The sequence below is a fragment of the Pongo pygmaeus genome, chromosome 1 (assembly GCF_028885625.2).
Source record: "Pongo pygmaeus isolate AG05252 chromosome 1, NHGRI_mPonPyg2-v2.0_pri, whole genome shotgun sequence".
In the NCBI taxonomy this organism is placed as follows: domain Eukaryota; kingdom Metazoa; phylum Chordata; class Mammalia; order Primates; family Hominidae; genus Pongo; species Pongo pygmaeus.
Window position 1 is genome coordinate 221,619,770 of NC_072373.2, and position 26,458 is coordinate 221,646,227.

General features: G+C 59.2%; 1 protein-coding gene across 3 annotated transcripts; it reads right to left on the reverse strand.

Annotated features, from left to right (window-relative positions):
- Nucleotides 1-26,214, reverse strand: TMEM201 (transmembrane protein 201). Of its 3 annotated transcripts, none has more exons than XM_054440471.2 (11): nt 25,889-26,214; nt 18,912-19,032; nt 17,869-18,063; nt 16,318-16,494; nt 13,482-13,831; nt 12,663-12,866; nt 7,269-7,501; nt 4,919-4,990; nt 4,026-4,325; nt 2,942-3,079; nt 1-1,846 (listed from the first exon to the last, which is right to left on the reverse strand). In XM_054440471.2, exons 1-11 carry the CDS (start codon nt 25,999-26,001, stop codon nt 1,749-1,751), a joined length of 2,001 nt encoding a protein of 666 aa, XP_054296446.1. In that variant the 5' UTR covers nt 26,002-26,214; the 3' UTR covers nt 1-1,748. The 3 variants fall into 3 exon arrangements, with proteins under 3 accessions (XP_054296446.1, XP_054296457.1, XP_063515808.1); XM_054440482.2 differs by having other exon boundaries at nt 2,928-3,079; nt 25,889-26,201; XM_063659738.1 differs by lacking the exon at nt 1-1,846 and adding an exon at nt 3,757-3,815 and having other exon boundaries at nt 2,957-3,079; nt 25,889-26,200.
- Nucleotides 26,215-26,458: the final 244 nt, after the last annotated feature.

The window sequence follows — 26,458 nt, forward strand, 5'->3', positions numbered from 1 at the left end:
TTCAAAGGCTGTAACTTTTTTGGTTTCCTTTTTTGCTTTTGCAAAGAAAAATAAGGTTGTGTTTTCTGTTTGAAACAAAACATAAAACCCCCTCCCGCTGGGCCTGTCCCCTGGTTCTGGGGGATGCTGGGACCGCAGGTCTGGGCAGGAGAGGCCAGGCTGCCCGGCTGAGAGGAGGGAGTGCCCTCAGAGCCAGAGACGAAGTGCATCTGGGAATGGAGTTTGGTTAAGCAAAAAATAAAAAACCTCGACACACACACGCCTGCTATACAGAAATGGGGACCGAGAGGCGCTGCCTCCGAGTTGAAACCATTGCTGGCAGCTGGACTCAAAAGTCCGGATGCTGTCCTGGGGCCCCTGTTCCTCACGTTTCGGGGGGGGCAGGGCAGGAGGCAGCATCCGCAGCTCTCAGGACAGGAGTCGGGGAGAGGAGGGTGACGTCAGAGCAAGCTCCTTCCCCACATTAAAAAAAAAAAGTATTAAAAAAGCACCCAAAGCTTAAAAAAATGAATCCTCCATGGCAGGGAGAGTTGGGGGCATCCTGCTTATTAGCAAAATGCCTGACCTGGCAAAATGTGTAGAAAAATAAAATTAAACTTTATCCCTGAATGGCAGAGTGAAGACCCTTCTTCCCGCTCCACAGTGAGTCTCAGAATCCACGGAGACAGCTGATTCCTCCCCAGCTGGCACCAGCACATGACCATCAGACACACACTGCCCCAGGCCTGTGTCCGAGGCCCAGGGCGGGACAGCGGAGGAGCTCTGATAGCCACGGGCGCACAGTCCCTCCCCGCTGCCTCACAGCATCGGGAGGCCCCTCCTCAGTGCCAGGAAGGAGCCCCAGCAGGGGAGCGGGCAGGAGAACCAGCGGAAGATGGGGTTCTCAGGGGCTGAAGGGAGGCAGGTGCCCGGTAGGGTGGGCGAAGGGGTGCAGTCTCATCTGAGATCTGAAGGCCCCCCGCCAGCCTGCCCTGCAGTTCCATGCGCAGCTGAAGGACCAGACATGCAGGCCTGGAAACACAGGGCGAGGTGGGCCAGGGCTCTCCACATTCTCAGGGTAATGGGGCTGCTTCCAGAAAGGTCATCAGAGATCACAAAGTGGGGCGCATCTAGCAGGGGACGGTGGGGCAGGGGCTCGCGCTGGTCCTGGAGGCCCAGCTGGGCCTTTGGCTGCTCAGACCTGGGAGCTCTGAGGATCCCGGGCGCCCTTCTGCCCACTCCACAGGAAGGGGCAAGACAGGGCAGATGATAAGGACCATGCTTCCCCCTCCCCCAAGGGGCCTTCAGCTTAGTGGGGCTCTGAGGTCGCCCCAGGTGGGACAGGGGAGTACAGTACAAAGATGTGACCACGCCTGTGGGCGTGGGGCCGGAAGGCAGGCCGGGCAGCTCCTGCTGCAGTTACAGTAGTACTGGCGTCCCTGCCAGGCAGGGCTGAACCGTGTGGGGCACCCCAGGGTCATGCAGCCCCTTGGGGCTCCCTGGCTTCGGGATCAGAGTGTCAGCACCAAACACAACCGATGTCAGCCAAGGAGGTGGGCGGGCAGAGAGTGTGACCTCAGACACACGCTCAGCCCTGCAGTCTGTTAGGTGAGGAGGGGCAGGTGTCCTGAGGACAGTCACAGTCCAGTGAGGTCAAGGCCCTGGAGACGAGGGCAGAGGTGGCAGCCCCTCCAGGGAGGGTCCTGAGGCCGGCAGTGGTGAAGCAGCAGGCACCGGGTTGCTCCCCTCCGAGGGGCTCCAATGGTGGGTCAGCGCAGGCTCTGGTATAGAAACGCCGAGGTGAAGAGGGCGTTGGCGGCCAAGCTCACGGCCAGGAGGCCCCGGACCAGGGAAGGGCCAAAACGACCTGCAAAGCACAGACCCGGTCAGAACATGTGTGTGCGGGTGGGGTTGCTGTGCAGCTGAGCAGCCCCCTAGAGCATGCAGTTTGTGGGGAGCTCAAGGCTCTGCCCAGGGTTCTCCCCGAGACTGGTGAGGCTCACCCCCAATTCTTCTCTTGGCCAAAGGCTTCCCTAGCAGGAAAGACCCCCCATCCCTGCCTCCCTGAAGGTACAGTTTTTCCTAACCCTGAGCCACCAGGAAGGCTGTGGGCTGGGCTGTCATGAGCTGGGACCTGGGCGATGAGGCAGTGACCACAATGGCCACTTTACAGATGAGGTCATGGGGGCTGGGAACAGGAACACCCCGTCCAGGCCTCCAAGGGAATAAGCAGCCAACCCAGGTCCACCTGCCGCATGCCGCAGCCTGCGTTCTCAACAAGGCCTCCAAGCTGCTGGGCCACCCTCCAGCCTGGGGCAGCACTGGTTTTGAGAGTCAGTGCAAAATGACCTGCCCAGGAAAAGCCCTGCTTGCTGATCTGTCCATCTCCCTCAACACGCACCCCCTCCTCCCCAGCCGGGGAGTGACGATGTGGACCACAGATCTGGTCTCTTGCCCCTGAGCCCCAGGGTTAGTGAGCAGAGAACCTGGGATCTGAGCCAGGCAGCTCGGCACCCGGGGCAGGCTGCAGCCCCAGCGTGACGTGGTCCCAGCGCACCCAGGCTCTCTGGGCACTTCTGGCCAGGATGGCAGCCTTCAGTATGTGTCCCAAATGGCAGCCACGGGCCACAGGTGCCTACTGAGCACTTGAAATGTCGCTAGTGCAGCTCAAGAACTACATTTCAAACTTTATTTAATTTTAATTCAGTTAATTTAAATAGCTGCCTGGGGCCAGAAGCTACTGGAATAGTGCAGATCTGGGCCCAAATCCCGAGGGTGGGAGTGCCATCTGCTGAGTCCCTGACCCTGGATTCAGAGGCGCCGGGTGGGTTACTTGTCAGCCACTCAGGGACTGCAATGTCCTGGAAGATTCTTTCTGTCAGCGCTCTGGACCTACCAGGGGGAGATGGTGGCTTCGGATGTGTGCCCACTCCCCTCCCCTCCCGCACCTCAGGGTGCAGACCTCTCCAGGTGGCGGCCTCCTCCGAGCAGCCCCTGGTGGTGGTATCCACCACACAGGTAGATGACTGGGAAGAGTCGTCCTCTTTCTTGATGGAGCGGTTGCTGCAGGCGCTGCCTCTTTCCAGCTTGGATCTCAGGTCTGCAGAGAGAAGGGTGTGCATCTCAGTGGCGCTCACGGCTCCCTCCAGGGACAGACATGGGGCAGCTGCACTTCCACTCTAAGGACAGTTGTCAGAAGTGGTGATCCAGCCTGTCCCAAGCCGCTCATCCACCCTGGACAGTGGGGGGCCAGGTCCTTGCTCAACTGTCCTGCCACCTCTGTCTGCCAGTATTCAGGCCCAAGGTGACCAGATCTCTGACATCGTAAGAGACATGGGAAATCTAAACATTCGAGGCTGGGCACAGTGGCCCATGCCTGTGATCCCAGCACTTTGGGAAGCCAAGATGGGTGGGTCACTTGAGATCAGGAGTTCAAGACCAGCCTGGGAAACATAGTGAAATCCCGTCTCTACTAAAAATACAAAAATTAGCCAGGCATAGTGGTGCGCACCTGTAGTCCCAGCTACTTGGGAGGCTGAGGCAGGAGAATCTCTTGAACCCTGGAGGAGGAGGTTGCAGTGAGCCAAGATCACGCCACTGCACTCCAGCCTGGGCGACAGAGTGAGACTCCATCTCAAAAAAAAAAAAAAAGGAAATCTACAAATTCATGTGAAAGTTGAAAGTTGTAGGTTTTCGAGGTTGGGGGCTAACTTTAAAAATTTTAAATGCTTTGCAGTACAGCACCATTTGAGTGAAACTATCTGTGGCCACACGCACCTGGCAATGCGTGATGTGTTTTCGATCAGTTCCAAGGAACAGAGGACCCTGAAGGTCAACTGCAAAAGGAGAAACTGAAATCAGCCGTTAGAGGTCAATGTCCCAGAGGGTTCGAGTCACCAGAGCCGGAATGGGGTGCCTAGAGCTCCAGGGTGGGAAGGCGCACGCTGGAGTCAGAGCAAGGATGAGCCCCCCCCACCGCCGTACAGCCAGGCCTCTTGGCAGCAGAGGCCCTCCCATGGCCCCTCGGGGAGGTCAGAAGGCCGTACCCAGGGCGTGCTTCATGTCCTGCAGGGGTGGCTTCCGGGGAACCTGGGGCGGCTCCATGGTGAAGAGGCTGCCGTTGTGAGGCGAGTGCTCATCGGAGCTGCTGGGCGTGGTGGGGGCCTCTCCAGGGGGTGACGGGAACAGCAGCAGCTTCTGTCCCTTCAGGTTGAGCCGGGCAGGGCTGATGAGGGGCCTACGGTGGCGCAGAGAGCCGGAGCTGGAGGCCACCGAGCCGGCCACAGAAGGCGCTGGGGAAGGGAGTGGGGAGGAGGGGCAGCTCCCCGACAGCAGAGAGAAGTAATCTGGAGGGAGGGAGGAAGATGATGTGAATGTGGGCTCCTGTCACTGCAACGCTATGATGCGCTATTTCATTTCTGGGGGCTTTCTTCTATTAACCCGGGAAGACAAGAAAGGTGCAGAGACTGGGGACGGGGGAAGTCCTGCCGCAAAGCTGAAGGAGGAGAGGGCTGCCCTCTACCAGGCACCTGAGGGAGGGGAGGGATCCCGGAGCCTCAGCCATGGCCTCCTGCCCTTGATTTCCATCCAAAGCCCCGGACACCATCAGCTGAGAGCAAGGCCAGATAGCAGCAAACCCTGGAGGTACAAGGCCAGCTCACTCGAGGCCTTGCTGCCAGCTGGCACCTGGTGCACCAGCTCCAGCTGTGACTGCCATTGAGGACGGCAGAGCAGCATGGTACCCTCTGACCCTAGTGACTGTCATTCCCATTTCACACAAGAGGAAACTGAGGCACAGGTGTGTAGGTCACTTGCCCAGGGCTGAGATGTGAACACACACTTGGGGTCTCTGACCCCAAAGCTCACACAAACCACCGTGCTCTGGAACGCCCGGGCCTCATGCTGCCCCGTCCCCCTCTTAGCTCTCTGTCCTCCTCACCTGAAACAGGAAACTCTCCAGATCGAGACACCTGAGATGGTGGGCGGCTACCGCTGAACAGATAGCCTGAGTCTGGAGACAGAGAGAAGCGGGCGACACATCAGGCCTGTGGATGACGTGCAGAGGCCCCCACAAATGCTCTGCCAAAATCCCAATCCAGCCTTTGCTCTTTACAAATGTGCTTTCATGAAAACACAGGTGCTCATGGATCCCTTGGACTGCCATCTGAGGGGTGCTGGGCACGTTCCCTTTTTGCAGATAAAGAAACTGAGGCTCGGGCTGGGTGCGGTGGCTCACGCCTGTAATCCCAGCACTTTGGGAGGCTGAGGTAGGCAGATCAGATCACGAGTTCAGGAGATTGAGACCATCCTGGCTAATACGGTGAAACCCCGTCTCTACTGAAAATACAAAAAATTAGCTGGGCATGGTGGCAGGTGCCTGTAGTCCCAGCTATCCAGGAGGCTGAGGCAGGAGAATCACTTGAACCCGGGAGGCGGAAGTTGCAGGGAGCTGAGATGGCGCCACTGCACTCCAGCCTGGGCGACAGAGCGAGACTCTGTCTCACAAAAAAAAAAAAAAAAAAAAAAAAAAAGAAACTGAGGCTCACAGCAGGTGGTGAGAAGAGTCAGCACTGGGCATATTGTCCATTCCTCGTTCCATGCCCTTCTTCTTCCCACACAAGGGCCTGCTTTTCCACCCATCTAGTCCCACTTTCTCCAATAACTGCAGATCCCAACTGCCTGTGCTCTCGACCCCAGGGATCACCAACCACGCTGCCTTTTCCTAAATCAGGTGCATGTATCCCAAGGGCAGGGGCCCCAATTCCAAGTGGCTGGCTGAGAGCTGAATGTGGGACCCGGGGAGTGCCTCATGTCCGGTTGCCACCTGTGGGCTCTGAAGGGTCTGCTGCAGCATGCAGATAACCCTCCCCTCACCAGGCCAGGGGATAGGCTGGATAAGGGTGGCCACAAGAACCCAGCATGCCAACCAGGGTCCTTCTAGAACCCATTCTATGGATGCTGGGAGAGGCCGTCTTCCTGCTGGGCATGGGCTGCAGGACACAGGGATGAGGCGTGTGGCAGAGAAGCGGATTGAGGACAGACAGGGAGACAGCAAGCTGGATTCTGGCCACGGCGCCTGAGCCCGGTCCAGCGGGTCTCTGAATACATGAGCCAAAGCCCTGCAGGAACTCCTGCCCCAGACCCACCCTCTGGCGATGCAGACCAGGCTCCTCCCCCCAACCCACTCTGGCAATGGAGACTGGGGTCCCATCTGTCACTGGACACTCCAAGACAAGCTTGCGCCCCAAGACCTCTGCTGCCACCTCAGACAGGTCGCTACTGTGTCCCTGCCTTGAGCCTCAACAGGGAGATTGCCTGTTCTTCTCTGTGGGCGGGAGGCCCTGCCTTGGAGGCCTGAACTGGCCCTGGGATTGCCACGCTCCCCTCCCAAGGGGCTTGAAACAGAAGTCCCTGAGCTCTGCCACCTTGGTCAGTGCGCAGAGTTTACTCAGAGTGCTCAGGCCCAGGGCAGGGCTGCTTCTGGCACCTCCCACCCCAAGTTCCATTCAAGTGCCACCAGGCTGGGGTGCCCTGAAAATAGGGGGGTATCTCTGGCTTAGGGGAAAAGCAAAAGCATCCTAATATAAATCTTGGCGTGTGTGCAAAATGGCCTGCCCTCTAACCGCATGAGAGAGGGGACTTGGCTGTTATCAGCATCTCCTCCCCTAGAATAACTACAGTGGCTCCCTTTGCTGAGGGGCATGTTGCAATTTTAGAGGAAAAGATTAGGGCACAGCACGGTGCACACATTTACCCAAGGTCATGTCACCACAGCTGGGCCTAAGGGGCCGTGCTGGGGCTCCCAGATGATATGGCAATTCTGGGCACTTTATTTTTATTTTTTTTGAGACAGGGTCTTGCTCTGTCGCCCATGGTGGAATGCAGTGGTGTGATCATAGCTCACTGCAGCTTCCAACTCCTGGGTTCAACCGATCCTCCCACCTCAGCCTAAATAGCTGGGACTATAGGTGCACGCCACCATGCCCAGTTAATTAAAACAACTTTTTTGTAGAGACAGCGTCTCCCTGTGTTGCCCAGGCTGGTCTTGAACTCCTGGCCTCAAGCCATCCTCCCACCTTGGCCTCCCAAAGTGCTGGGATTAAAGGCATGAGCCTCCTATTCCTAGCTAGCCCCATTTCTTTGGGGGGAACTGAGGCTCAAAGCTCTGTGCTGCCTGTCTCTGTAGCAGGAACACTAACCACTCCTGGCCCTCCCTACGCTATGTACCCATCCACAGTTCTGTCCCAGCTGCCCCCAGCCCTGTCTGCCAATGCCTGGGCACCCCTTACCTGCTCGAGTCAGAGAGGGTATGGTTCCCAGAGAGAGGGCCCGGCTGAGGCGGCTGGGCAATGAGGAGGGTGAGGCCCGTCGAGGAGACCGGAAGAGCTGCTGGTTGGTGAGGGGCAGGAAGCTGGGCGGACTGGGGATGAACAGAGACGCTGGAGAGCCTCCGACACTCGGGTGAGGGATGGCCAAGCTGGGGCTGGTGGGGAAAAGGCCGGCAGAGTCTCCAGGGAAGAACCTGCAAGGGCCCGTCAGGCACGGGACAAGAAGAGGGTCAGCGTGAGGTCCTGGAGGCAGCCTTGCAGTGGGTCCCACCCCTCTCCCACAGTGCAAGGTGGGGGCCTCAGCTGGGGTCCCAGAGGAGGCGTGCGTTAGTTAAAGCAGAAGAGCAATCCAACCACATTCACGCCATTAGGAGCGGGTGGCTGGGAGGTGCCAGCAAGACCCGGCCCTCCCCGCATGCCCCCTCCTATCCCCTTGGCTTACAGCAAACTATCTCCACTACGAGTCTCGGCATTAAAGTGACACTGTCGCCTTTGCCAACCTCATGCCAACCCTTTTGCCTTGAAGCAAAAATGCCCAGCCCCGTGCCAGGCACTCAATGAAGGTTAATGGTCTTGGACTCCTTGCCACTTCTTATTCTGTGCCGAGCCTTCCCACACAGCAGCCGGGCTCAGGGGCACCCTGGCTCATCTCCCAGACGGGCCTGGATCACCGGAAGTCAGGACCCAGCACGGCTCTGGGCACCCTCTGTTCCCAGGTGTGATTCTTGGAAGTCCTCCCATAGCTCTGCTCTTAGGAGGCTGCCTCCTGCTCTCTGGCCTTGCACTCTGGAAACTCCTCTGAAGTTCCTGGTAGAGCAGAACTGGGGGGCAGCCAGGCCTTGGAATCCCCTAGAAGAGGCTCTCACGGGACAACGCCAAAACTGAACTTAGAAGAGACCCATCCACGACTGCAAGGCTGCCCGAAAGACAGAAGGTGACAGTGTCTCTTTAACTCGAGATGGTACAAATCACACAACAGGACCCGATGGCCCCACACCAGAATGTCAACCATGCTTCTGATTAAGGCACCCAATTACAGAGGGAAGAGAGGGACAGAGGCAGTTAATACATTAGTCCACCATCTGGACGGAGCTCCGGGGGTCCAGCCTTACCTCGGTGCCAAAGGACAAATGAGCCCAGTGGACAACGTGCTGGTGAGCAGGCAGGCTGGCCCACGCCCTGCAGGAGCCGGGGGCTGCCTAAGGGACCTGTGCCCAGCACGACTGAATGCTTGGGGATCGCTAGCCAAGCCGCACGCCACCAACCTCCCAGCTACTTTCCCTCTAAAAAAGTTTTATAAGGAAAATGTGGGGCCAGCTGTTGACTTCCCGGAGAATCATGTAACCTTTCTAATGCCTTCCAAGGTGCCAGGAGGCCACCTGGACTTCGGAACTAAAGCCGAGGCCACGTTTGGTGAATGTGGGCATCAAGGCAGGAGCTGAGCTGGGGACCCTGGGGAAGGGCCTGGTCAGCCGGACTGGACACATCCTTGTTCCGCCCACTGACCTGTGATTCCCAGGCCCAGCGCCCGCTGCTTGCCCCAAGACTCCAGGGAAGGATCCACCTCTACACAGAAGATGAGAGTTCGTGTCGTCATGTTAGAATTCGGATTCCATTTGGTGGGACAGCGCAGTGACTTCAGTGAATGACCCTGAGGGCACCTTTAGGCAGGGGCAGTGAAGGTGTAGCTGGGACCTTGGGGCATGACCCTCCATGGGAGGCAGTCTGTGGGGCAGGGCTCTGCGCTGGGCTTCCTGTGCCCACCCTGCCTGACAGCACAGACATAGCCAAGAGTCAGTCAAGGGTGACCAGGTCCCCCAGTGACCTGCAAGTACTGTTGGGGGATGCATGAAAGGAGGGTCCTAGTGGGCTGTGGGTATGAGGTGGTCAGCTGGGCCGCGCAGCTCCTGGCCCCGAAGGCTGGGCTCCAGCAGGAGTGGCTGGGTCTTGCCAGTGCGTCCCCACTCTTCCCAGCTCCTGCTCACACCACCCGGGGCTGCCTCAGTGCTTAAAACCTGAATCTCCTGGCCACCTGGCACAGGTGCTGTTGTTCCCAGTTTGGTGCCACTGAAGATGGTGCTGTGGGGAGTTCCTTCGCAGTTTGACTCCCTCACTGTGATATGTGGGAACATCACTCAATGAGCAAGACCTCGAAAATCGCTCATGGGGCTGGGCATGAGGGGCTGGGCTCCGTACAGGGGCCCCAGCGAGCCTCCGCCAGCTAAAGGAGCCCAATCTGTTGGGCCCTGGAGAACTCCAAAGGTGCTGACATTTCCTTTGGTGAGAGACCCCCCGCCGACTGCCCTGTACCCTCAAACCACATCTCAGAGAGGGACTAAGAGGCCAGGATCAGGCCTGGATGCTGGCTCTGGGGAGTGCCGGTGCGGATACGCTCATCTGACACCAAGGGGAGACGTCTGGTCTTCTCCGACCCAATCCCAGCCCACATCAGGAGTGGAAGGAGAGAGACCACGTTTTAAGCAGCAGTTTATTAAGACGGAAAAAATATGATCCAGCAAAGGCGAGCGAGGCGAGCCGGGCCCTGAGCCAGCCGGTGTCATTGTCACTGGCTCTCAAACCTGATTCCTGTGGACATGTCTGTACCCCAAACACAGCCGCCCACCCCAGCCCTGGCACAGAGGCCTTCTGAAAGAAAGAAAAAAGAAGAAAGACGCGGCACCTGACGCCAGCGGGTAAAAGCAGGGCCCCAGAGGCATTTATTGAAAACACAGCATCCAAAACACGACATCTAGGCCAGGCGCGATGGTTACAGTGATGACAGGGTCACTAGACAATTATCCACAATTCTACGACACGAAACAGAGACTCAGCAACAGTCACAGACAGAAAGGTCACGCGTTCCTTCCTGGGCAGGGCGGGGTGCGGCAGGTGCGGCGTGGAGGCTGCGTCCTGGCGGTTTGCTCCCAGGCAAGGGGTACGGGGGGCCTACTTGGCCTGGGTGGGGACCTCAAGTCTGAGGGTGAGGATGGCTGAATCTACCTCGCTTATGTCTCAGGGACGGTCACCCGTAACCTAGGACCCTAGAAGGTCTGATGGCCATCCCAAGTCCCCTGCGAGGAGAAGAGTTCCCTGGCAGGGGTGACACATTCCCGGTCAACAAGCCACAACACAGTGGTGCCTGCACTCTCTCAGCTGTTGCCACAACACTTGAAGGTGCTGGAATTTTCTCCACGTAGTGAAACTTTAAGGGACACATGGATAATTTAAAAAGTCACACAAAACTCTAAAAAAGGCAGGAATCCTCACTCTGCTGAGAGCTACCTCCTGAGATGTCTTTCTGGACCCCAGCAGAGGGCAGGAGTGACATCAGCTCGGCAGGAGGATCCTGGCCAGCACGAGGGCTGGCTCTGGTTATTATAAATAATCTAATTTAAATACACACATACACACAGATGTCCTGCTTCTACCCAATGCCAAGAAAAGCAGAAATTAGCATCACACTGTCAACACTTCCTCGAGAACCGAAGATTCGAGACGCAAGCAACAGCATGGCCAGCCGACAGGATGCTTTCCCGTCCTGGCTCCGCCACGTCCTTCTCTCAGACGGGCTCTTTGTGGGCTGGGGGGTGGCGTGAGTGGACAGGCAGGCGGTTCCCTGTCCCTCAGGTAGACACCACTGGGGGCCGCTTGGGCTCACCCGCCCCCACTCCTCACTGCAGAACCAGTGGGAAGCGTGGCCCTGACCACATCTTTTCAGAGGGGTTTTCTCACCTCACGCTCCACACAGAACAACAAGCTGAGCCCAGTAAGGCTGGGGCCTTGTCTGAAGCCACACAGGTCATCAGGCACAGAGGTCACAGAAGCCCCCGAGGGTCTCCCGACGCACCTGGGCTCCTCACTCGTGAAGCTGGGTAGTATGTGAGCTGCTACCCAATCGCTGGGGTGGGGCAGCCTCTAGGACCCCCAGGCGTGGCAGATTCACAGCAGTGAGGCCTGGCACCCGCCCCTCCAACCCATCCCGGCAGACCCAGGTGGCGGGTGTAACCCTCATGCACCTGTGATCTGCTCTTGCCTCCCCTGGGTTCCAACGCACAGGAGAGGAGCTGGCACACCCGGGCCACATCTGGAAGGTGAACTCGTGCTGAGTGGCGAGTGGCAGGACACGCGGGCCCCAAGGGAGTGGGCAGCCAGAGGGAACATGCCCGGTCGGGGATGGCCTCGGGCCACTCTCGACTGGGACCACTGGATAAAGCCCCCAGGCCGGGAACTTCCTCTGCATGTGGCAGCTCCTCGACTTCCAGAGTGTGTCCTCATGAGCCACCTCATGTGATCCCCACACCCACTGAGCTGGCACCCAAGGGCTCTGGAGAGGGGTCCACCTCATTTCATAGATGGTAAACTGAGGCTGGGAACAGCAGGGGCTTGGCCAGGCCCTGCTACTGAGGAGCAGGTCTGTGGGCTGCCCCCTCACCTGAGTCGGAGGGCAGAGTGGCGCTGGGCCATGGTGAGCAAGCACCTGGGGAGGCTCGTGACAGGTCAGGGAAGGACAGGATGACAACGACCTGATGTCACTGAAGGCCTGCATACCCTGGGCCCCTTACCCTTGGAAAAGCTCAGATTCCCCAAGGTCAGCACAGGCTCCTGCTGCCCATCTCAGGTGGGGTCTCGCTCCCCAAACTCATGGCAAAGGCCAGGCTGGGCCCAAGAACTACACTCTCCATTCCCGGGGACTCGGGAGGGTCTCGGAGCAGGAGGCCAAGCAGCAGACAGAGCTGCAGCTCCGCCCCCTTCACGGCTCCACCACCTCCTGCAGGGCCGGTCCAGCCACAAGCAGGACCAAGGAGACAGACCACAGGTGCTCCTCAGGGGTGAGGCGGGGGCTCTGTGCTGCCCCAGCCTCACTCTGCTGCACGGTCAGGGCACGCCAGGGGCCCAGCCTGCAGCCACTGTCCCCACCCCTGTGCAGGAGCTCAGAGGGGAAGACAGCAGGACCAGGCCCCTCACCCAACAGTGTCAGAACCAGGAAACGGCGTGGTGAGAGGGGGGTGCCTGGAGCTGCCAGCAGGAAGCCACGGGTCAGAGCCTGTGTGGGTGCTGCCCACATTCCAGTCACCAGGCCAGTGAAAGGGCCATTGGCCAGAGAGGTGGCAGCAGTGGTGAGTGGCCACAGGGCACTCGGGGAGGGCTGGTGGTGCCGGAAAGGAAAAGGCAGGGCAGACTGACTCTTCGAGGCAGTGGAAGGACTGGGCCAGGACCTGGGGCTGTATGGTGGGGGTGGGAGGGCATGAGCAGGTGAAAAGAGGCAGGACAGAGAGGAGCCCGCTTCGGACCTGGCAAAGCCTGGGCCTGAGCATCCGCGTGTCCTCCCCCCGCAGTCATGGCTGCTTCTCTGACCTTCGGGGCCGGAACCTCCGCGGGCCCGTCGCCTTCCTTGTGGCCACAGCCGCCGTGAAGCCAACCAGGCAGCACAAAGATGTGGTGCTGAACTTGAGCGTGTCCAGCCAGCTGGGCGAGGTGGCCTGCAGGTGCTGCTCAGCCAGGTGCAGCCCCAGCAGCAGGGCCCACAGGCAGGTGCAGAAGGCGTCGATCCTCCGGAGCCTGAAAGGGAAGCAGCAGGGTCATCCCAGGGGACAAGACCTCCTGGGTCCACACCTTCCTTCCTGCCTCCCCTGTCTATATCTGGCCCTGCTCAGAGAGTCCAGAGCCAGGAGAGAGCGTGGGCTCGGAATCGCCTCACACTCACACGCTACCCGGCTCCGAGCAGGTGGGTCAGTGTTTCTCCCCAGCCTGTAAGTTCCAGCCTGTAACAGGGCTAAGGAAAATTCCTCTGAGTCGGTGAGCAGGGGCAACGGGGACACAGCACTCACAGGACACGCTCCTACTCAGGGAACCCCAGAGCCTCCCACGTGAGCCCTCACAACCCAGGAGGCAGGTGGTTATCGTCATCCTGACTTGACAGAGCCCGAGGAGGAGAGAGGAGACAACCAGGCCCAGCTCACAGCACGTGTGCATGGAGCTGGCTCAGAGGGCGTCTGCTGTGCAGCCTCACCTCACCTACGACTCCCAGCCCCTGGGACCAAGCCTTGTACCAGTAACATGGTGGAGTTCAGCCTAGGGCTGTGCACCCAATGGGGTCTCTTGGCCCCCGCCCTAGACAGTAATCCAGCACACAGTCCCCCGCCCGCCAATTCCTGGCCCTGGCCCCATGCACACCTGATGCGGCCAGCCAGCAGCATTGCCAGCAGGCAGGTGAGCAGGCCCAGTGCCACGACGCCCGTCTGGTGGCTCTGCCCAAAGGCCCAGGCCTCACACAGCTTCTCCGCCATGTGCTCGGGGAGCAGGCTCAGCAGCTGCCGCCAGCCCTCGGCCCCAGGGGCAGTGCCATTGTCAGGTGTGGCTGAGCCATTGCCACCAGGTGGCAGGGCCAGGGGCACAGTGGTGCCTGGGGCGAAGTGTCCGCTGGCCCCATACAGTGCGGTGGTCAGTAGGAAGGCGCAGGCCAGGAAGGCGAGGGCACGGAGCAGGATGACCTGGACTGGGGACTTCACGGCAGAGGAGAAGTTCTGCAAAGGAGGAAGAGAGACAGGTTAGTGAGATGGCCACAGAGCCACCCCCAGCCATCACCAGTGCCACTCTGTGCAGGGTTCCGGCCAGACCCATGTTCCCACACATCCTGGGCTTGGTTCAAAAACTCACCACTCGGTTCCACTGGCCCGCCTCACTTCTGGGTGGGGAGGAGTGCTGCTCTACCACTCTCTCCTTTTAAAGAAGACTTTCCATATTGTAGTGACCTTATTTTGGCTCACTGCAACCTCTTCCTCCTGGGTTCAAGTGATTCTCCTGCCCCAGTCTCCGCAGTAGCTGGGATTACAGGCGCCCACCACCACACCCAGCTAATTTTTGTATTTTTTTTTTGTAGAGATGGGGTTTTACCATGTTGGCCAGTCTGGTCTTGAACTCCTGACCACAGGTGATCCACCAGCCTCGGCCTCCCAAAGTGCTGGGATTACAGGTGTGAGCCACCATGCCCAGCCAAGTTGAGCCCCTTTACTCTGGGGAAGCAACATGCCCATGGGGCCACCTCCCTACCCTGCTCCCCAGGCCCCTTCATGTCATCAGACAGGGTGGGTGTCCCGGGAGAGTGACTGGTATCACCACGCGTTTGTTATGTACTTATCTGAGCATGGGTTTTAGGGGTGGCCCTCCTGTTTCTCAGCACTTTCCTGGCACTTGCATTTGCCCTCCTAGCAGCCTTGGTGGTACACTCCTAAGCCCTGGACCCATTTACAGCTGTGGAAACCACACTCAGGGAAGCTGAGAAACTTGCACAGGGCCACGTAGAAAGCCCACACCTGGTATGCAGTGGCTCCAGGGTTTGAGCCCAAGCCCGTCTGGCTAAAACTAATTTTTATCATAGTACTCAGTTGACAGAATATTCTGGTTGTTTAAAAAACCTGATATGGTAGCAAGGAGGTTAAGTAGTAACATCTACCCCTACAAAGAAACTCCTATCCACCCCTTTGTGTCTCTAGATGTGACTTGGGTCTGGTGATATGTGGTTTCCAGTCTGTGGCTGGGACACAGCCATGCCACCTCTGCCCTGCTACACGTCTGCACAGCAAGGCACTAGGTGGACCCTCTCCTGCGGCCTTTGGTTCTCATTCTGACTGCCTTGTTCTTGGTCTGAATAACTTACTACTGTACTTTTAAGGTTAACTTTTGCCACAGTTATCTGTCCATTTATGTCAGTTCCAATTAAAATCACAATAGGGGCCAGGCGCAGTGGCTCACGCCTGTAATATCAGCACTTTGGGAGGCCGAGGCGGGTGGATCATGAGGTCAGGAGATTGAGACCACGGTGAAAACCCGTCTCTACTAAAAATACAAAAAATTAGCCAGGCGCCTGTAGTCCCAGCTACTCGGGAGGCTGAGGCAGAAGAATGGCGTGAATCCGGGAGGCGGAGCTTACAGTGAGCCGACATCGCGCCACTGCACTCCAGTCTGGGTGACAGAGTGAGACTCTGTCTCAAAAAAAAAAAAAAAAAAAAAAAACCTCACAATAGGAATTTTTGGTGAGAACCTGACAAAATGATGGAAACAGTTATTTGAAGGCTGGGTGTGGTGGCTCACGCCTGTAATCCCAGCACTTTGGGAGGCCAAGGCAGGTGGATCATTTGATGTCAGGAGTTCAACAGTTCAAGACCAACCTGAGCAACAGGGTGAAACCTCGTCTCTACTAAAATACAAATATTAATCGGCTGTGGTGACGTGTGCCTGTAATCCCAGCTACTTAGGAGGCTGAGGCAGGAGAATTGCTTGAACCCAGGAGGAGGAAGTTGCAGTGAGCCGAGATCACGCCACTTCACTCCAGCCTGGGTGACAGTGTGAAACTCTGTCTCAAAAAATAAAATTTAAAAATAAATAAAAGGCTGGGCGTGGCGGCTCACGCCTGTAATCCCAGCACTTTGGGAGGCCGAGGTGGGAGGATCACCTGAGGTCAGGAGTTCAAGACAAGTCTGGCCAACATGGTGAAACCCCATCTCTACAAAAATATAAAAATTAGCTGGGCATGATGGCGGGTGCCTGTAATCCCAGCTACTCGGGAGGCTGAGACGGGACAATCACTTGAACCTGGGAGGCAAGGTTATAGTGAGCCGAGATCTTGCCACTGCACTCCAGCCTGGGTGACAGAGCAAGACTCTGTTTAAAAAAAAAAAAAAAAAAAAGGACGGGTGCAGTGGCTCACACCTGTAATCCCAGCACTTTGGGAGGCCAAGGCAGGCGGATCACCAGAGATCGGGAGTTCGAGACCAGCCTGACCACCACGGAGAAACCCCGTTTCTACTAAAAATACAAAATTAGCCAGGCGTGGTGGTACATGCCTGTAATCCCAGCAAAACTTTATCTCAAAAATAAAATAAAATAAAATAAAAATAAAGGGGCTCAGCTCTGAAGAGCTACCCTCTGGTCACTGGGGCCCAGCCTCCTGGGAGGGTCTCCTGAACAAACTCAACACCCCCACCCCCACCCTGTGGACGCCACCTCTCACCTGCGTGTGGGTCTGGTCGGCCTCCCGGCGCTTGAACTGGTGGCTGAGCAGCAGGGCGCGCAGCTGGCGGTTCTGGTGCTTGATGTAGTACTCCACAGCCGCTTGGCACGGCCGGCACAGCTTGTACATCTGCTCCAGGTGATGCCGGTACACCTCGACCTCCTCGTCATACCTGCCCTGTGGGGTAGAGGGAACAGGCTCGGCGTCTGCAGGGGTGGCCAAGCTGCCTCCATCTTGACCTGCCACTTACTAGGGGATGACCAGGGGCAAGTCAACCCCACTCTGAACCTGCTTCCCCTCTGCCCAACAGGACAAATGCCCACTGTGTACAGCCATGTGGGCTACCGGGAGTTAGAGCCAATCCAGGGCAGGGCCCACAAGTGATGGGGACACTAACAAGGTTCTGTCGCTCCAGAGACGCACCCGCAGGCCAGGAGCTCAGGGTCTGCTCCCCAGACGCAGAGCTCCAAGAAGGTGGGTGAACATGGGGGAAGGTGGCTGCGGGCTGACACTGCCTGGAGTGGGGCAGATGGACAACCTAGACTGTGGTGCCTGCCCTTCCTCTTGAACGCTAGAGAGCCCCTGGCCAGGCCTGTCTCTTTCACTTTGTGGCAGGTGAAGGTTTCTTTCGGCTTCTGAAATGGCCCAGAAGACAAGTCCCCTCCCTCCCAGCCCTTAGACGTGCAGCTCTGCAGCTCTCCCTCCCTGTTTCTGAGGAAGCAAACATTTTGGCCTGCAGGGCTGGGAGGGTCACAAGTGTGGTCCCTTGCTGGGACCAAGCATGCCAAAAAGCTGCCTGGCTGCCAAGTCACCCCTGCCTTCCCCTTCCCGCAGGTTCCCCATCCCTGCCTTGGCCTGAGTTCACCTCTGTTCTCCCTCCCTCCCAGGCTGGACCCCAGGAAAGCCAGTGTCTCTGGGCCCCAGCTGGGACCTGCCTCTTGAGGTGACAGGACCCCCTGGGCTGGCCAAGGGCTGGAAGGAGCAGCCAGTAAGCAAGGCTCTTGGACTCCACGGAGGGCACAGGCAAGGCGAGGCTCCCAGCTCAGCCCAGCTCCTAATGCCAAGCCTCTCAGCAATGTTTAGCTTCCTCCTCCTCCCAGAAGCCAGTGGCATCCTCCACCAACCCCACAGCAGACTGCGGAGCCACCAGCAGGCAAGGCTGATTCAGAGAAACAGGACAGAGTGGGTCTAACAGGGCCCCACCTGGAACCCAAGGTCCCTTCCTCCCACTGCCCAGGGACAAATTTCTCTGGACTGGCAGGTGCTGAGGTTTCCACGGTGTTCCTAGGCTTAGAACCCAGATAGCAGTGACTTAAAGACATGGGGAGAAGCAGCTCAGCTCCAACGGGGTCGGAAGAACTAACACATCCTGGAATGTGCTGGCAGTGGCCAGGATGAGGGGGCCCCTTTGGGCACTCAGAACAGAAAAGCCGCTGTCTAGCAGAGCAGAGCCAGAGGACCAGAGCCAGCACCCTGCACATGCCTGTCCCCTGGCTGCCCTAAGCATCCCTGGCCCCAGCCAGGACCCCTGCCTTCCCAACCCGGCCTCACCTCCTCGCGGGGAGCGAAGGCGGCCAGCTGCTTGATCTTGGTAGTCTGGTGGTGGTTGCACCTCTTACACAGCAGGACTTGGCTGCTCACCCACTGCTGCGGCTGCGAAGGGTCGCGCAGGCTGGGCGCGCTGCTCACCACATGGTTCAGGTGCTCCAAGTACTGGGCGGGGATCGGCTTGTTGTAGTCCCCGTTCTGCGGGAGAGAGGTGGGACTCGAGGTAGGCAGGCCTTCCCAGCTGGCTCAGGCTTGGTGATGTCCCTGGGGGCCCGCCCCGCTCCAGGCAAGTGATGGTAGATCTCAAACATCTCCATTCTTTTTTTTCTTCTGCACACAACAGCAGCTGCTTTTCTTCTCAAGACACCTCCATGGAACCCAAAGGCCCAGATGCCCAGTGAAGCCACCTAGCCTGAGCACAGAGCAGGGCCCGCAGCCTGCCGCCCACCCACACACCTCTAGCCAGCATCTGTCCTCAGAGCCCTACCCTCTCAGAACTCAGTCTGCAAACCCTGGTCTAGTCCAGGGGACAGCACACTATGACCCATGGACGAGCTGCCTGTTTCTGCAATCAAGTTTTATTGGAACACAGCCAGGCTAATTCACTCTTGTATTATCTACGGTGGTTCAGCAGGGTTAGCAGTTGTGACAGAGACCAAATGGCTTCCAAAGCTTAAAATACTATCTGGCCCTTTGCAGAAAAGGTTTGCTAGCCTTGATATAGTACAGAGAATAAGATGCAGAGCCAGAAAGACCTGGGTGTGAACCCCAAATCTGCCACTTTTAGTGGTATAACCTTGGACAAACTGCCATGGCTCCCTGCGCCGGGTTCCTCCTCAAGTGAGGGGACAGCGCCAGGGCAGTGGTGAGAATCGAGTGAGACAATGTACACGAAACACCATGCTCAGGGCCTGGAGAGGACAGGGTATGAGGGTATGGGGTCCACTAGCCCCAGGGCAGGGCAGGGACACAGGGTGGTCTCAAGGTGCAAATCTCAAGATCCCCACCCCCGCGTGCCCACCCGTCCGCCTGCCTGCGACCCACACCTCCTGGAAGCCGTTGTACTGCTCGCAGTGGGGACAGTCCCAGCAGTTGCGGTTCCCATAGGGCACCAGAGTATCCTGGTTGCAGAACCAGCAGTTGACCATCGTGTGCGTTGGCTTCATCCTGTGGACCAAGGAAAGAGCGGGTTGGCCTGGAAGACCCCAGCACCTGCTGGAGAGGGACCTCCATGCCCTGCCCCAGGGCCACCAGGAAAAGGGTGCTGGGAGTGGGATCTGGGATCTGGGAACACAAAGCTGGAGATACTGGCCCCAGAACAGCAGGAGGAACAAGGGCTCTGAAGGAGAGGAACGCAGACTGGGTGTGGCTGCGTCCACCCAGGAGGACCAGACAGGGAGGCGACGGCCAACCTGGGCTTCTCAGTCTTCAAGGGGAGGAGGCCAGCTGGAGCCTCACCAGATCCCTAGGCTCCAGTGTGGCCACATGGGGACGCAGGGCCACCAGCTCCTGGTGGCCTGGGGCTCACACATGGAGCGCAACAGGGGCCAGGGCTGGCCAAACCACAGGGCTGACTGGGACCAGGTTCTAGGACCACTCCTCCCCCACGAGGTCCTTGATCCTGGGCTGCAGGAAGAGTGCGCCCCAGGGAGCTTCCAGGTTGAAAGGGGCCTCCTGTGCTCCAGAAAGAGAGTCCCAGGATGTGAGAGCCAAGGAGGCTGAGGGGAGGGAGCAAGTGACAGCTGCCTAGCCTGGGGCCAACCCTCTCTGGTGGAGGGGACAGTGGCCCTCGCTGGCTACACGTGTGGTGACAGGTGGGGCCTCAGGATAATCCCAGCCCAGACACTGGGGGATGTATGCTCTGGGCCCCCCTCTACCCACCTCATTGGCTGTGGGACACTGGGGGACTGGGGAGGGGTGGGCAGAGACCGCCACTGCCCAAAAAACCCCCCCAGTTCCGGAAATACAGAAACAATGTGGGTAACAGGCAGCAGCTGTGGGAGTCCTGGGGCCCCGGCTTTGCTGCTCCGACTCTCCACCTCTCCCCCAGGGGCCACCTCCAGCTCGAGGACACCACTTGGGCCCCTGCCAGAGTGGGCAGCCACTCCCTGCACAGACGGCCCTCCATCCACAGGACCAGAGAGCATGCCCTCTGGCCTTTCATCCTGAGGCGCTGCTCAGAGAAAGGAAGACGGAGCCCTGGGAAGTTCCTGTACTCTCAGCCTCAGTGTCCACATCTGTGAAGTGGGGACAACCACAGCACCCCCGGCTTCTGCATGCTGCAAGGATGCAGTGACACAAGACAGAAAGGTGCTGTGCTCTGCAAAGAGCCAGCTCTGTCGCTAACCCATCGGGCTGGGCAGGGGCCTGAGGGGGAGGCTGGGCCCTGGGAAGCAGGGCTCCCGCTTCTGACACCACTGCTGCTGCCCGGCCCTCCCCTCTACCCCCTTCTCCTGACCAGGGGCATATGAAGGGAGATGTGTGATCACCTGTCAGCTGGGGACAAAAGCAACTCCCTCACAAGGGACTGCTCGTGGGACGCACTTAACAGTGCCTGGCCTAGAGTATGTACGCAAAAAAGCCAAGTTACATGGAGGGTGGGGAGGCTTGGGAGAGAAGCGGAGATGGGACCAGGCCCTGCGGGGAAGGCCCAGGGCCCACGGGGGCAGCTGGGATCTCCCCCAGCAGCCTCGGCCCACACCCTTCTCACCCCACACCCCCTGCCCCAGCACAGGCCCAAGCCCTCACAGAGGACAAGGACCACTGCATCTTGTCAACAGCATGGAGACAGCGGGCAAGGCCTGCGGACCAGCGACGAAACGGAGCCAGCCAGCTGGGCAGGCAGCATGGCAACAGGCACCGCCTCGGAGAGCAGCTCTGCCTTCTAGGGCTGCAGTCTCATCCCTCACCTGTCAAAGGGAGCTGCTGAGCGTCCTCCCTGCCCCAGGAGAGGCCACTGTGAGGATCCTACAGGAGAATGCAGGGAGGTGCTCAGTGCTCGGCATTAGGACAGCGCCACCGGGCGCCAACTACACGAACAGCCAGGGAAGGAGACTCACTCTGGGGCGTGTGGAGGAGACCTGCTCTGCTGTGGTGCCCGCATCTAGCACTCCGGGGCAACTAAGCACGTGGACTTCTCTGTGCTAATTACTACCTGTTTTACAGGCTTCTTTGTAACTGTGCACGGGGGCGTATCCTGATGGGTGATGACCTGCTTGTGTGACCCCCTACCCCAGAGCCCTGTGCTGGACAAGGCTCTGCACCAACTGCCTTTGGGTGACAGGCTTCCTATCCCCACGGAGGGCCCCTCAGCTCTCTTACCCTGTTTGAAAAGGAAGGTCAACCCTTGAGCCTGCCTAGGGGACCAATGACAGCTGAGCAGGGGCTGTGGCTTCTGTCCAGGGCGCCTGCCATGAAGCCCCGCCCACCCCAGGAAGTCATGTTTCCATTCTGAATCTCCAGCTCTGTTGCTAGGGAAATGGCTCCACTGATCTAGAATGAGGCGGCCTGGAAGCAGCGGGGAGGCAAGGGATTAGCCCTTGTCCCTGGGGCCAGGAGCTCTAACTCCTGTCACTCTCAGCCCTGGGTAATCCCTGCTAGAGTTGGGGGTGGGCTCTCTCGTGGCCGGAGCAGCTGCCACCCACTTTGGCCAGGTGGGCCCTACCTGCCAGGGGGTCCTCTCCCACAGTGCCTTTGGGGGCGAGCCCTGAAAGGTCCCAAGAGGCAGGTAGGCCAGGGGTCGATGGGGAGCTGGGCATGAATTGCAGGTCCCCCAGGTGCCAGTACGGCGGCGTCAGACACATGACCGCATGTGAAACACTGCCCACAGCTCGGACAAGGTCCCCATGCAGGTGGGGGAAGTCCTGGCCCCTGGCCTATGCTTGCCTCTGCCCGGCCTGTTGAGGCAGCATCTGGGCCAATCTCTTCTGAGCCAGCCTAGGCTGGACCCTGTTTTTGCTCTGGGAGAAGCCCCCAAGTTTCCCTGATAAACCCCTCAGCCCACTTCTCTTCTGCAAGCCAACAACCTCCGTCCTTAACTTGACTCTGGGACAAACCACAGTTGGTGGACAAGGTTTGAGGTAACATGACAGAATGTCCCTGCAACATAAGAAAGAGAGGAGCTTGGGCCTGGAGGGGCTGCCCCCTGCCCACAACGGTCCCAGCTCTGGGGGGACAGCAGCTGGCCCTATGGGTCCCATTGGATGGGTGGACACAAGGGCCTGGAGGCCACTCTCCCAGCTCCCGCTAGATCGATGCTGAACCCCTGGGAAGCCTGAGGAAGCCCAGAGGGAGATGGGTCCCTAAGAAAAAGCTAGAGTAGCTGCACGCTCTGTATGTGCCCCGTCCACAAGCCCAACATACACACTGAGGGAAAACAAGACGAGCACGTGTCCTTAATGATGATACCACTCCAGAGCCCTGAGCATGGACATGTATTAAAACAAAGCTCCTGCAGGATGCCTAACTATTCCTTGCAGGTGGGAGGGGCTCTGTTCTAGGTGCGAGCCCAGCACTGGGTCCTCAGCCTAGGAAAGCACCAGGTAGGGGGCACCTGCTAGAGGGGGCACTGAATGGGGCTTGGTCCCTGCCCTGGGGAGCTCAGTGGTCGTAGCAGGCTGGCCATCTCCCAGAGTCTCTGCCCAGCCCTGGGAAATCATCACCTCCTCAGACAGGGGCCTTAGCACATTGCTCGGGACCTGGGACACTGTGTGCTGGCCCCAGTGGGGAGTTGGAAAGACTGTAAGAGTCAGGTTCCCTCAGGGGCCAGGGAGCCAGAAGCCAGCCTCCCAAGCAGCTCCTCACCTGCACTTCCTGCTTAAGTGGGTAACACCGTGTCTCATTCAACCAGAAGGACCAGAGAAGAGGCCTCCTGGGCTTCAGCGACAGCAGCATCAAAATGCAACTCAGAACTTAGCACTGCCAGGGCCTCCAGCCCGTCTCCAAGCAAAACATACTTGAATCCACAGCAGCAACTCCAACATCAGGATGGAAAACGCCCCAATCCACCATTCTAGGGTCGCTCCTGGTGCGAGCGGAACATCCCATCAGTTAAGCAAGCACCACGCCAGGCTGGCAGAGATGCAAACATGAGCAAGACAAGAACGATGACCTCCCAGGGCAGCTGGTGACAGATGCCACAGGACAGAGGCCAATAAGCGGGGCATCTGCGGTCGCCCTGAAGCACAGCTGTGCTCACCAGCGGGGCAGACGGCAGAGGGAGGGGACCACCCAATGTGTGCCCGGGGTGCGGCGGTTGCTCAGGGAGAGCGTGCAGCAGCAGGAGAGTGAGTGGGAGGGGGGAGCCTGGAAATGGGAAGGGCCATTACAGGGGACTCTGACTTCCAGAATGAGGCTCTGCTGCATATCCTGTGGGAGGCTGCATCCTCTTTGTCCCCAAACACTAGAAAGGAGACAATCCCAGTAAACACCAACAAAGCCCCGGAGGCGGGATGGTGGTGTGTGCAGGGATGTGCTGGCAGAGCACAGATCCTGGGCATCGTTTGAAGAGGGCTGAGGACAGGCACCCGAGCAGCAGCGTCCAGGGGACAGGGAGGCCTAGGAAGCCACAGCCTTCACGACGGCCTGGACACGGGGAAGTGAAACTTGGGCATCTGTCCCCCAACTGTGCTGACTGTGGTGGCTTCCCATGGGTGCAGAGAAGCAGCCAAGGGGCTCCGTGAGCACCCGGAGGTTGAAGCTGGGCTGACAGCTGAAGTTCTGGTGCGAGGCAGGGCCCTGCCATTTAATAGCCGGGTGATGTGGAGCAGGTAGCCCAACCTCCCCAAGCTTTGGTGTCCTCATCTGTAAAATGGGAGAACAGTAGGGCCCGCCCTGGTAGTTTCACTAGGAGACAGTGTGCTGTGCTTACAGCCCTCAGCTGCTCCCATCAGTAACAATCACGGAAGCGAGAGGACTCCACGCGTGGGGAAGCCAGGGCGGGCCCTGACTGAAGCTGTGGGAGGACTCAGTCCTTCAGAGAAGCAGCCTCCTTCCCAGGCACCTCAGCCAGTCCTAAAGCACAAGGTGGGGCTGACCTGCCCGCTCCCTCTACATCTTCCTCTCTGTCCATCTCTGTGCTGAGCCTGCAAACACCCACCCAGCCAAGTCGCCTTCCAAAAACAGCTCTCCTTAGATGCCCTCCTGAGGGTCATTCAAAACCCACACTGCAGCCAGAGTCAATGCTTGGTTCCTCGCTGTCACAGCACTCTCCTCCTCGGAGGAAGGCTCAACCTTTTGCTAGGTTGGTCTGGCTTCTGAATCGTGACAGTGGCCAATTTATGACCTCCAGGTGAAACCCAGTGCTCTATGAGGACATCTTAAAGCATCCTGGGAAAGGCTGGCCCTTCTCGGCCCAATCAACAGCAAGGGTCTCAATGCCATACCATGACCCGCTGGTGTCGTCAGGGGCGTGAAAGGACTTTCAGGCACCCTCCTAGTTCCCCTGGCACCAGCTAGCCCAATACCTCTCCAAGGCCCCAGACTCTTGTTTCCAGGAGATGGAGAGCTGTGGCCAGCAGGGCAGGAAGGGGAGACAGGACCCCTGAGGACAGCTGCAGTGTGTGGCACAGTGAGCCACCCAGTCCAAGTCCAGTCTCAATAAACACAACAGAGGTGCTGTGTGGCTGGGAGACTATCCCCTTGCCCAGGCTCTGATCCTTGAGGCAACACCCCCAATCCTGGGTTAGCTGAGAGAAGGCTTCATCCAGGAAGAACACCGGGCACTGGACCAGCTCAGCTGACAACATGCTCTGGGAATCTGAGCAAATCACCTGAGGTCTCTGGACCTTGGTCCCCTGGGTATAAAACCACCGGCTTGGACAAGCTGGTCCTGCAGATGCTCAGCTTCCAGAAATCCAGCAGAAACCGACATGGAGAGACTTGGGTTGTCAGGGACGCCTGGGCTGGGGTCACTCAATCCCCAGCTACCCTCCTCAGTCACATCTGGCCCATCCTCCAGACACAGCTGATGTCCCTCCCATGCCTCCCTCCTCTGGGAAGCCTCTGTGATTCAACCACCTGTACTTCTTTTTCCCTGTTTTCCCCCTGGAGGAGAAGCAGCACCGGTATGGGTGAAGGAAGAACAAACAGACCAGCCAGACGACCGGGGTTCAAACCCCAGCTCTGCCACTTACTGCTGAGTGGGCAAGTCCCTTCTCCCCTTTTACCTAAGGGTGTGAGCTCACTGCATCCCTTGCCGAAGCTGCAAACCCATCCACTCTTTGTAGGATGTTCTCACAACCCCAATTTCCCCCCGCCCTCTGGAAAGGTGGATCAAGTGGAGAAACAGTAAGCTATCTGCGAGGCTCTGCTGAAGCAAGAGGCCACTAAGCTTTTATGCCTGGCGATGGAGGCTGATGAAAGAGGACGGATCTGAACCCGGGGGCCCGCATGGCCCGTGAGCGGGGCAGGGAGGAGGGTGGCCCCGGCTCGTCTTGAACTGTTTGGAGGCATCTCAGGCCTTGCCCACCTCTGGGAGGCAGCCCAGCCTAGGGATCTGCCCTGCAGGTTCCATCGGCTCAAACCATGATTCCTCTCATTAACAGCAATTTACTCAGCCTCCCTGTCCCTCAGCTGCTCTAGCGTAAGCAGGGGCTGTGACTCTGAAACGCGCGGATGCGAGGCGTGTAGAAAAACACCCGGGACGTCACATGCCGAGCAGCAAGCGCCAGCCGCGATCGCCAGCATCGCCGTGCACCGGGGCCCAGCACGGGGCTGAGGGCAGGGGCGGCCCGTGCGCACCGGCTCCAGCCCCCCGCGGTTCCCGGAGGAAGTTTGTGGCCCCCGCGCGGCGCTCTCGCCCGCACCCCACGTTCCCGGCGTCCCCGCCGCCCCACTCGACTCCGCAGCCGCTTCCCGACTGCAGTCCCAACCCAGTCTCGGGGGGCGGCGGCGCGCGCCGGGGGTCTCCGCGCGCCCGCGGGCAGGCCGGGTCCCGGCCGAGGGGGGCAGCGGGCCGGGGCGGCGCGGGGGCGGGCTTGGCGGGAGGCGCAGAAGGCCGCGTGGGGCCGAGCCGTGCACTCACCTCTGCGCGATCCGGTAGAGCAACACGCCGGCCGCGGCGCACGCCGTGACCCCCAGGCCGCCGGCCAGGCCGGCCGTGGGGCAGCGGGCCAGCAGCGCGCTCACTCCCTCCATGGTTCTCCGCGTGGAAGGACGGCAGGCCGGCAGGCAGGCAGGCAGGCAGGCGGGTAGGCGGGTAGGCGGGTAGGCGGGCAGGCGGGTAGGCGGGCAGGCGGGCAAGAGGCGGCGACGCCGGGGGCGCGGGCCGCAGGCGGGACGCGGGGCGGCGGCGCGCGCCTCCTCGCGCCGTGACCTTCGCCGCTTTGTAGCGGGCGCGGGCCCGCCCCCTGACTCGGCGCGCTCCCGTCACGCAGCCAATCGGGACGAGGGGTGAGCCCGAGTGGGCGGGGCGGCGGCGGAAGCGCCAGCGCCGGCCCGGGAGCGCCCCCGCGCGGCCGGAGGTGGAAGGCGGTGCGGGGAGGGCGGGGCACGGAGCCCGGTGGGAAAGCCCCGCCCTCTGCCTCCCGCGCCCGCCGCCAGGCCCGGAGGTCTGGCTGCAGACAGTCCACCCAGCTTTTGCTAAGGGGAGCAT

Bases quoted from the DNA above. Each gene is read 5' to 3' on its own strand.
- TMEM201 (XM_054440471.2), bottom strand. From the start codon at position 26,001: ATGGAGGGAGTGAGCGCGCTGCTGGCCCGCTGCCCCACGGCCGGCCTG. The intron at 7,502-12,662 runs GTCAGAGAAGCA...GGGCCCTTGCAG, and splicing joins CGGAGGTTCCGGCCCCGAAG to GTTCTTCCCTGGAGACTCTG. The intron at 1,847-2,941 runs GTCTGCACCCTG...TGTGCTTTGCAG, and splicing joins GGAGGCCGCCACCTGGAGAG to GTCGTTTTGGCCCTTCCCTG.